We start from the raw sequence: 11,562 nt of genomic DNA, 5'->3' as shown, positions 1-11,562 counted from the left end.
AGCCATGTGCTTGAAGCTGGCACGGTAGTCTGACGGAATTCGCTTCCCGGTTTTCAAATGAAACCTTGAGCGGTATAGAACTAACTAGTATAGTTGCTTTAGCAAAATATACACAGAAACTGACAATCGCTATTCATAGCAACAAACTACAGCTGGTTATGACGAATAAAACCAACGAAACGACAGTGTATGTATAATTGTATATGGTGGGTATGACGAACGCGCGTGTCTGCGAAATGATGCTTCGGCGTAGGGTTCTGGTTTAAATCAGGCTGATTAAAATCAGTGTGATTTAAATCAGGTTTTTTTCGTTGATTTTTGATTTTAATTTCACCATTTTGATTTTAATGATTTTTTTGATTTTTTCAAATTTTCTGACGAGATGCGTGAATGTGGTCTATCATCGGACAATCATGTGCGTTTTATATAAACTGGACGTATTATTTCGTCACCGGCCCCGTTATGGTTCAGCTATTTGACAGACAGGCGGGAAAAGAGCAAAGAGCGGTAGTTAATCAATATGTTGGCGTTTGTGCTGTGGATAGTCAGTTGTCTACGACATGCTGCTGCTATTTCCGAGGCACTCGTGGGATACCGAAAAGGAAGCGCAATCCGGAGTCTCTATCGAAAGATTCCCTCATCTCTGATGCCTAAGCGTTGCAGAAAGCAGTTTGCAGTTATTGTGGGCTGGAACGATGGGCCAACTAGCTGTGTGGCTGTGGGATGTGAACACAAGTGCAAGTAAGATACCATGTCATTATGTGTGATTCATATTTATATAGCTGCTTGAATACTGGTTATATATTAAAATAGAAACGAATCTGTGTGTACCGTAAACAGGAACGGATACCGTAAAACAGCATGTCCCTAGGGCTAGATTTATCAGAACATGCGCACGACGTTCGACGAAAATCTCACATTTGCCTCATCCCCTCAAGCTCGATGCTGAGCAATCAAAGGCCATAACTTTTGCCATTGGCGAACATCTATTGGACAATCCCGCTTGTATATGGTAACCAAAAATATGGTAGCTCGTGAGATTGTGCCATTTACATTTAATTTTACTTCAGAAAGAGAGAGAAAATATGGCACTTGGTTTTTGACTTAAACATGCATGCTGTGCTCAGAACAAGCAAGCTCCAATTACATAGAATAACTAAGTACTGATAGCGACATCAAAACATATAGAAAGAAAAGATTTCGACCAGTGGTTTCAAAACTTTTTTTGACTAATCGCATGTCTGAATTAAAAATCTTGCATTTTTGCAGCCATCTCTGGACAATACCTCTGCTGCCCTTCTCTTATCAAGCTGGATGTGGCTCAAGCTCGAGATTAAAAAGACTATTGCTCTTTGTGCGGACTATAAAGTCTGATGTTGTCAAAGATGAGTTAGAGTATGTGGCTTGGACAAAGGACATGAATCGCAAAAGAGTTGTTCGAGACCTGGCAAAATGATTAGTTTCGAAGATGGAACCAGAATGCAATGATTGGTCTGCTGGTAACCTATAATCGAACGCTGGATTGGATTGATTATGATTGTAAAGTTGGTGAGTATAATTGTGTATACTCCACACACTCTGAATGTCTCTTATCTTCCCTCGATTTTTAGGAATTTTCGATGCAGAATCGAGTATTTCGGTACCATATCTAATTCATCAGCCAGCATTATTCTGGATGGATCATGCCGGTGTTCTCCAGAACTTTCAAGACTCGCCTTTCGTCCGTTGCACATGCTGCATCTTGTGCGGGGCATCGGTCATGTGCGGCCGCAAGTGCAAACAAGAGTCGTGATTGCTTGCCACTGGCAAATCTTGAAGTGATGCTGCGAGTGAAAGATCACTTCATGGACTATGGTACTAACAAAGCAGTAAAGAGTTCATGAAGATCAACAGTTTGCTGGCCGAGACCAATCCATCAATCAAGATGAAGATGCAACTATTATGGATGGTCCCGAGATAAATCAACATGTTTCGTCGCTACTAGAACGGATCAGTAATGATTCTAACGACCCATCATTACCACATAGGTTAAACGTTTACAGCTATGTGGATGATGATTCACAGCCCCACATTATGAAAGTTTAAGCGTTATCCTTCATCACCTTGATTGACAGTGTCGTCATTCATCCCATTTTCTGTTGTTCATGTTGTTGTTATTATGAGTAAAAAAACCAAAAAAATCAAAAAAATCATGATTTGAATTAATTACTCGATTAAAATCGATTTTAATCAGAGGCAAAATAATTTAAACCGGAACCCTACTTCGGCGGATATTTTTGTCACGCGGCCTATCACATAGCTTTTGATCAGCTTAGATGTAACTAATATCAGATATGAAGATACGTGTGGACTTGTATGGACACTAGCTATTCACATAATGAAACAACTATGCCCGAAGACGGCTAGAACGAATCATACAGAACGTTATCTGAGAGTGGTCAATGACGCGCGAATTGCCGACAAAGTGTACTTTGCAACATATTTATCCACAGTGTTTGAGATACCATTTTTACGTCTTCGATATAATAAATATCAAATAACAAGGTATCAATGAACTTGTACGAACAATATCTATTCAGAAATGAACAGCAACGACCTAGCACGATTATTATGTAATATATCGTGGTTTCAATTCCGGTACTCTTCTCTCGTACCGGCATGTCGAAAAATAGACACGCCGGTGCCAAACGACGTCAAATTTTAGTGACTGTATGTTATTACTGGGCGACTTTTTTCGACCTAAAACTGTAGATTTTGACCTAAAAAATCAAAATTTTGACATTTTTTTATTTTAAAAAACTTCAGTTTAAATAAATTTGACCTAACGTATGCAAGTTAGGTGTTTTCTTACATAATGTTTCTTACACATTTCTGGTTGGACCTGTCAATCCTTATAAAGTCGTTTTACATGAAAAAACTTAATTTAAAAAAAACTGGCCATATGAAGAACTCCAGTAGTTACATTACGCATTATGGTAGAAATAAATAAAAAATTGCAGTACAATGAAAGATACTTTCCTACATTCTCGGGTAGAAAGTGTCTGTCCTTACTAAGTAGCTAGCCAAGAATGGAGAAAGAGCGTTCAACAGCAGCAGTCATTGGCTGACACTGCTGGTGACAAATCGTGTTGCTTCATTTTAGCAATGGTGTCTGCATCACAATTTTCATCATGCGCTTTTTGATATAAGAGCCATGCAATGCCCACGCCGTCTTGCTTCAGTTGGGATATTGCGGTACGTTGAGCATAACATAATGTCAGCCTATTTGTTTCATTTGAATGCTTATGATTCACAATGAGCAGACAACAGTCTAACTAAACGGTAGGCCTAGAACCTGTAAAATGTCAAATGATAAGTTCACTAACAGTGCAAAATCTACGATACAAACGAAATGCAGGTCGCAAAAACGTTTCAACTTTGTAAAAATTTTTGACATTTTTTGACCTAACGGTACAATTTTGACCTAATTCTGACTTTTTTGACATGTCAAAAAATAGCCCTAGTTATTACATACGTGTGTGCGCAGCGTGCGAGAGTAGAGCTTACGCGTAGGCTCGTTGTAGCAAGAAGGCTTGCATTATCGACATTTACCATGTACTCAACCCTAATGTATTTATATATTGGTAAATTTGGGATACCGAACGCCTGGAAATCTAAACTAAGGATTGCACCGTGTGCAGAATGATCAGAGAGAGGCAGACATGGCAGCAGCTGTATGACAACCCTGTTCCCAAATCCACATTGATTTCGTCATTATCGGTGAGAAATGGCTTTGAAACGACATTGCTGTCGTTAAAATAAATTCATTAAATACTACTTATTCCTTGTATATGTGGATAAATGGGCGAATAATGTATCGATTCAGCAATCCGGCCCGCCAAGTACCTAATTTTCCTATATCCGGCCCGCCGACTGGAGAAGTTGCCCGCCCCTGTTATAGCTCATAAGTACTTAGCGCTCTTTCAACACTTTAGCACACACACGCGCGAATGTCTGGCTGCTGACTCTCATTGTTTGTGAAATCAACACGGGCGATAACGTTCTTGTGTGGAAGACAATTGCATTAGTAACCTACAATTCTAGAATATTAGAGACAATTATTTTATGGATACAGACTGCAATGGCCAGCGAGCACAGTATTCGTAGATATATTGTTACATGTGACAATTCTTCTTACATTTGTAGTTGTCAAGTATAGTCATACACTAGTCTGGTCATTAGTCAGCTACTTTTACAGACAATGTCCAGGATTTAATTTTTATGGTGTCACGTGACTATTCAGGACTCGCCTTTTCCTTTTTAGCACCGCCAAGAGTATCCCAACCAAAGAACGTGAGTATAAGAGTAAACTCTGGCAATCCAGCTCATGAGATCATTGTAGACTGGGAAAAGCCGGAGGAGAAGTTGAAAATTACTCACTATGAAGTATATCTGATTGACCAACATGGAAAGGCGGTGTCATCCACCATTGATGTCAATCATGCACTTCCACCAACTGTGATGTTCCGCTCTTTGAAATCTAACACGACACACAAAGCTTGCGTTACCACCGTAGCGGAGAAATCTACATTTTCAAGAAGCCTGAAAAGCGAAAAGATTCTGTCGCAACCCGTGACCACCGCACCAGGTGTCGGGATTATACTAAACCCTAACATTAAAATGATTAAAACCTGCATGAGTAAGGAATCCGGTTTTTAGAAGATTACAAAATGCTCAAATTGAGCATAGACAGTAGAGTTGTACCACCCATCTCATATCATGATGGCACCCTACAGCAGTGGTTCTTAACCTTGTGGTAATTTACCAATTTTTGGGGGGTAATTCAAATTGAAGGTTTTTATGTACATATAACGCTGCACTGAAGTATTTTCAAGCATAAATATGAATTTGAATTTAGGTTGGCTAACATATATTATTTAAAGCTTGTATATATTCACTTAACACGCCATGACTGCTGTGATATTATAGTAACCGTTAATGATTACACTGGTCAACACATATTTTTTGGCAGACAAAGTAAGAGTGATTTTGGGGGTTCTGAAGGGCACTGGTTCCGAATTTGACCTTATTTTTGTTTATAAAATTGGCTCTATTTTTGGAGATAATCCATGGGGCTATTTTGACTAAAATCTCATATTTTCATTGTATGGGCTTGATAAAAAATCAGCTCAGTCATACTATAAAGTTCAGAAATTTAATCTACTTGTTATTTTGACACGCTGAAGACTGTTTTAAATCAAAATAGATCAACATAATTATATTTCGGGATATTAGATTTATAATAATTGAAGACTTTGATTGATATCATGTACATAAATAAACTTCAATCATGTATATAAGTATTTACAGATATACTAAAATAACGTTGCATCAATTGAATCAGTTTTATATCAACCACCTATTTCAAATCTTAACATCTTCCCCTTTCTATTCCCTCTAATCAACAGTATTATCAGAAAATATATCAAGATGACGGAAGAGGAAGTGAGATTTAATGCTCATGGTTGCTCCAAGGTTTCCATATGCAAATACCAATTCTCGGACCAACTGTTTGTAGTTGGGTGCTTTGTGATCTTCCAAAAAGTTTTATTTACTACATCCTAGAAGGTATTCCATCCAGTGAGCACCTTTTTTACAATGAAATTGTAATCCTTAGTCCGTATTCGAATCTGAGATCCATCAAAGATTCCAGATTTAAGCTTCTCGTTTGATATGAATACTATAGGTATACCCACTCTGTTGGCATTACGGAAAATTATCCATTTACAAGTGAAAATAGATGAGACGCATATGAGTATTTTAGTTAAACTTTCCTGGAACAAACTTGATAGCTTTATATTCTTGGTTCATCTTGGTGGAATGACCAATTGGTGCAGGAGAAAAGATATTTCCATTGTACAAAAGTACAATTTTTAGGATTGACAAACTGCTTTTTAACGAACAAAGTTCTTGCGTCAGGCCATGTTATAGGCTTACCATACGTCCTCTTTTAAGAGGATTTGTCCTCTTTTTTGACTTTTTTTAAAGTGTCCTCGGAGGACGCCCTTTTGTCCTCTTTTTCGAGATTTTGTCCTCTTTTTTGAAAATTTAGGTCAGATTTAGAGCAAATTGCGAGTGATATGCCGCAAATTAGCACAGAAGTGACGCCCCGGCGGGTATTTCGGAGTGAAAAACGGTGATTTTAGCTCTGAGCGGAAATATGACCTTTATTTTTTTTAGTCATCCACCTGGCAATGTGGAGCGAAAAACGGTATTTTGAGTTCTGAGCAGAAAAGATGACCTTTTTTTTAGTCAACCGATCACAAAGTGGGAAAAATTCACCGTTTTTTGAGAATTCTACTCCGGTTTTGCGAGTTGCAAATTTCTGAAAAAGTGTCCTCTTTTTAGATTTCCAAAATATGGTCAGCCTAATATTGATGGAATAACTGAGACTGACGAGTGTTCCTCATAGTCAATTATATATTTATGAGCAGTATAAAAGTAGCGAAATCTAAGATTTACTTCCTACCAAGTGAAATATCCAAGGGTAAATATAGTGATTTTAAGCTTTTTAGGGGTATGAATATCTTCTTTTCTAGAGCCAATCAGGCAAAGCTAATGTGATATTCGTAATCAGCATCCTTGAAAACCCCGGATGACGGTAAAGCGACGTCAATTTCGGCGATAAAACTGGTCGGTGGCAGCCTAAAATCCTGTTAACCAGCCCAAGGTCATATTTAGACCGCTTCATTCCACTATGAGACATGTTTGACTAACAAGCTTATGCTTGAATTTATGATTATATATCCCTTATGACAGCGTTATGCTTTATTGCATCTTTGAAATCTGTTTTGCTTTGGTGTTTTGACGGTACAGTATTTATGGTTTTATTGAATTCCGGGCTCATATCAATTCTCAGTAACAGTGTCACATAATGTGCGGTGATATCCTGTCGGACAGAAAGCAACGTCATAATGTGTTGCATACGGCGCACGGGGAGGGAAAATATGAAAGAAGGCAATAGGATAAAATAAGGACTGGATTCGAAATTACGAAAAAATGAGAATAATAGGACGTTAAGACTTTCCAATAAATTTCCCTTTAAAACAAGGATGGTATATAGAAACCCTGACCGTGAAGTCATATGCCTGAAGTTGAGTGAATTACGTGAAATCATGCTAAATTGGTTTGGTGAGTGGGAGAGACATGGCAGCAATTGGTTTTGGCTCGTGCTATAATAGTAACTGGATACACCTAATGAAATCCGAATATTTACATAATTGATAGCGGAATAGCTGCTTCTTTAAATAACCTCACTGATTAAATTGCTATAATTGACATTCGAGTTTCCTTCTTCATCACTACTAACAATGGAATGGTCTAGCAAAATGTCCATTGTCCACACAATGAGAATAAATACATGATATATAGCGATATATTGCGAATCAAAATCCTTTTTACATTTCAGCAACCCACCGCCCTGGATTTGATATACGTAAAGATGGTAAGCCTCGTAAATTCAGCTCGTTTATCCTTGCTATAATTTTATTAATACGTTATAGGAGAGCCAATTATCAAAACGTGTAGAGCAGAAAGGTTACAGCATGGCTACGAAGGATTCTTTGAGTGGGCAATTGCTGATATCGGTGATGAAGAGTTCAACTATGAACTGAAAATTGGTGCATGGTACAGGGAAAAAAATACCAAAAAGTCAAAAAAATTGAAATTGAAGGACAGTACGTGCATCGAGCCTGTGCAACTAATATCTGGAAAGACCTATATCTTCGTTGTTACATCAACTTATCGTCAATTTGATACAGATAATCTATATGATGTTGAGGCTTTTGGCGAATTGAGAACAGGTAAAGAGGTATATTTCTTCTAAACCAGAAAAGCTTGAAATATTATTTATGTTTTCATCATACTCCAATCCTATTAATATAACAGGTTCTGACCATATATATGCTGAGCATCAAAGATATTGCATGACTAACTGTGATCAATAGAATGGCGCCTGTGCAATTAGATACTTATTGTAACAGTCATTTTTATCGTATCAGCGAGATTGGACTACATGTAGAGGTCGATATTTCCAAAATCACTCAGAAGTAGTAGGAAAGTGGCCAAATGGAGATCTGAAAAGTACCTACTAGCTACTGCTCCCGCCCAGATGTGAAGTTGGCATCAAACGTTTGCTTAGCCTACTCGATGTTGGTAGTAAGAGACTACTATTCAGGTAGGTATCCTGTATAAACCAGGTGGTTCCCAACCTTTTTCGACTCAACGCCCCTTTATCAATCTTGACACAAATTTTCGCCCCGCCCCCATATCCCAGATCCGAAAAGAGGACATATAAATGTAACATTAATATATAAAATTTATTCCCACAACTCTGATCGCTGGTGAATGTACTAAACAAAGGTAATTTTCCGAGGTGGTAGGTGCTCGGAAAACCGGTTTCTGCGTCTACATTCCGTTTAATTGACCGTTTTAGAGTCATATGAAGAATAATCCGTCTTCAGGTGCATTTTTTGATCGTGTTCATTAAATATATGTCACCGGACGTTGCAACGTGTTCGCCGCCTATCGCTCCCAGTCGCTAATTTGGTATTTTCGCCCGGCCTTGTTTCACAAACTTGCCCAATGGAGGCGATATCGCCCATGTTAGGCACCACCAGAGACCTAGCCTATGTCTGATTGTGTGCGAAACAGTAAGTTTGTCAGCACTGTTACATTGCAATGCGAATAGCTACCTCAATCTTCCTATACTTTTGTAATGATGGGTTAGTTTTATTTAATACGTAAGATTACTAACCTAGGGATAGATGTACAGCTCCAGTCGTACCGTTTGAATAATATAAAAGAGGTTTACGACTGGGCAATCAAGAAAGCAGCATAGTTGGTAGTACTCTATCTGGCGACCCAAGAGATAAAATGTAATAAAGCTGTCCTAATGGAAAGCTAGTGCCTCGCTGATTCCAAAAATTCAAATTAAAATCTGGTCAGGGCATTAAAACCACCCGAAATATCCCGGGAAGTTTTAAAATCGGTATTTGCTCGGAACAATGTAAGCGCTGCAGAAATGACATATAACAATGGCCAATCGCATCGTGCGACTCATCGAAACAATGCGGATTTACAGAGGCAAGACATGATCAATGATATGGTCTAGACCAGTGCTTCCCAGCCGGCTATTTTAGGTGGGTCGCGAAGTGTTCAATTTTTTTATTCAATTTTCCAAATATTCTAAACACTTTATATTCTCAAGATTAGAAGAGTAATAGCACACAATTAAATTACTTTGCGGCCATAAAGGCCACAATCTACGTTGTCGTACTCACAATAATTCATGAGTCGGATTTTCGTCACAGTCATATTGATCGGAGCGTGAAATCCGACATTGCGTTATTGTTTATGCGTGAGATTGAAACCCATTCTTTCCTCCATAGGCTTAGCGAACGTTGATCGGGAAATGCAGTGCAGCAACCCAGCCCGATTTGTTGTTATAATCAGCAAACAAACACACCCAAGCAACTCACAACCCCATTGTATTCGTCGTAATAGACAAATTGCTGGTTGTATGCATGCTTTCTCGTCTGCTGCTGTCTGTGTTATTCTGGGTGTTTTTCTACTACAATGGCGATTTGCACCAGATTGATTTTCTTTATTATGATTCCGAATCTGACGACTTGGAGCACGGTCCACTTCCAGACTTTTTCAAGACACCGCTTCGGCAGATCGGCCCACATAAGCCCTTCAAGTCTGTAATCATCTGTTATATACAGGACCTTAACTGCCCAATTGGTGCATCGAGCTCGAAGAGGAGCCAAAATTATCTCATGAATGAGCATAAATTATGGAGTATATGTTTGGAAAATTATGAACTTCTTCCAATTTTTTCCGCGTCGGGCGCGATTTAACATCGTTAGATGTCTTGGTTTTAATAGGGGTACCAATCTCCGTACTAAAATAATACGCATGATTTATATAAATTTTCGGTGTCGGTCATTACGGCGCCACGACATACCAAGACATATGAAGTTTTGGCAAACATGCGACTCCGCGAACTGTGCTGCCAAAAACATCGACAGTGAGAAAACATATGCCGAAAAGAATCTAGACCTTCGGTATAAATATGCCGAATTGTCAATTGACTATAGGTGGTTAATTGGCTGTCTCCAAACATTGCTGTCTCCATAAATTCATAGTAGTATATGTAATTGCCAATATCTTTGACCCAATGCCATCAAGAATTTCGGAAAATATTCACGCTAGGCGTGACCAGACAACTGTAACGCACTGACAACATAACAACTGGAGCCGACGAGCAGTGGTTTAAACGTTAGTCGCAAAATGGCGTCTGGTGCACTGGCGTAGCCAGAGAGGGGCGAAAGGGGCGATCGCTCCCCCCAAATTTTTGGAAACTTTTCCTAAAATCAATAAATATAACAGTATTTTGGGGCAGATGAATGCAATCTAAAAAGTTTCTTCGCGTTTCGCGCGATTTAGTGTCCATACACGGTTTGTTTTTTATTATCAGAATCCCGAAAAAAATTATTCTGCTTATACCCGTGCTTGAATTTAGCTGCATTCTCATTAGAATACAACAGTACCAGTACATACACTAGAGCAGCCCGAGGTCGTTGGGTTGATTGAGTCTCGGGGTGTCAGTTCAGTAAGAGGTTTGGTGACTGTGAGTTCCGGCAATTGCCGTACTGGGACACACGAAGACATTTAAAGTAGGCTACATGAGACTCAGCAAAGTCCGTTTTTAAAATGATTTAAAATGATACTATAAAACCGACGCATGTACTCCGTAGCTTTCGATATAGATTTTCGGGTGCTTAAACGGCTGGCGCCTAATGATCCTGCCCATGCAATCAGCAGAACTCTCCGACATAAATGCGACTGGCACACCTACCTCTAAAAAGTGCTAATTTGGAATCGCACGAGTCTGATCAAAGGAGTTTTTTAGTTTGGTCTGGTATGTATCAGCAATTCCAATCTTTAAAGTATAGCGTCAATCTTTACCGGAGGTTGCTAAATAACCGTGCTTCAACGAAGTAATTAATAAGACCGGAATCCACTTGCTCACGCACCAATATTATTCATCAAATTATTTCATTTATCCGAAACATTTTACGCTCCGCTCGACTAGGTCCGAAATTCACACTGATTGTTCATCAGCACTAATGTCAGCGATTTGATATGAACTAGTGCCGAAAATCCATTTCCACAAAGATAGTTGTTGGCGAATGTAACGCTTCCGACGACACCATTGCGGCTATGATGGCAACATACATGGACCAATATAACCTCGAGCCTAGTCATTTCTATCTAACAGCTCATCGTGAAGTTATTCTGGAATAGCGGTCGTGTATATCATAGGAGAAAATGGATCTCTGCAAACAATTTTTTCCAAAACCGCAATAAAACATCCCTGAACAGCAATATGTTAGTATGAGTAGGCTATTGGCAATTAAAATGACTTGCACAGTGGAATATTTCATCTCAGACGACCATTCTATGTTTATGTGAGTCCTGAAGTTTTAGCAGTTTAATTTATAAATTTGAGGGTACATA

At 38.9% G+C, this 11,562-nt stretch overlaps 1 protein-coding gene across 1 annotated transcript; it reads left to right on the top strand.

Annotated features, from left to right (window-relative positions):
* Positions 1-463: 463 nt before the first annotated feature.
* Positions 464-2,189, top strand: LOC145451694 (uncharacterized). The gene is made up of 3 exons (XM_080329907.1): positions 464-741; positions 1,270-1,548; positions 1,611-2,189. The coding sequence occupies exons 1-2, from the start codon at positions 521-523 to the stop codon at positions 1,454-1,456; spliced, it is 408 nt and encodes a 135-aa protein (XP_080186033.1). The 5' UTR covers positions 464-520; the 3' UTR covers positions 1,457-1,548; positions 1,611-2,189.
* Positions 2,190-11,562: the final 9,373 nt, after the last annotated feature.

Source organism: Botryllus schlosseri, chromosome 12 (assembly GCF_051294905.1).
Source record: "Botryllus schlosseri isolate E-star chromosome 12, Bs_hap1, whole genome shotgun sequence".
Lineage (NCBI taxonomy): Eukaryota > Metazoa > Chordata > Ascidiacea > Stolidobranchia > Styelidae > Botryllus > Botryllus schlosseri.
The sequence above is the reverse complement of the archived record's forward strand: the minus strand, read 5'-3'. Positions and strand labels throughout refer to the sequence as shown.

Bases quoted from the DNA above. Each gene is read 5' to 3' on its own strand.
- LOC145451694 (XM_080329907.1), top strand. From the start codon at position 521: ATGTTGGCGTTTGTGCTGTGGATAGTCAGTTGTCTACGACATGCTGCT. The intron at 742-1,269 runs GTAAGATACCAT...GCATTTTTGCAG, and splicing joins GGATGTGAACACAAGTGCAA to CCATCTCTGGACAATACCTC.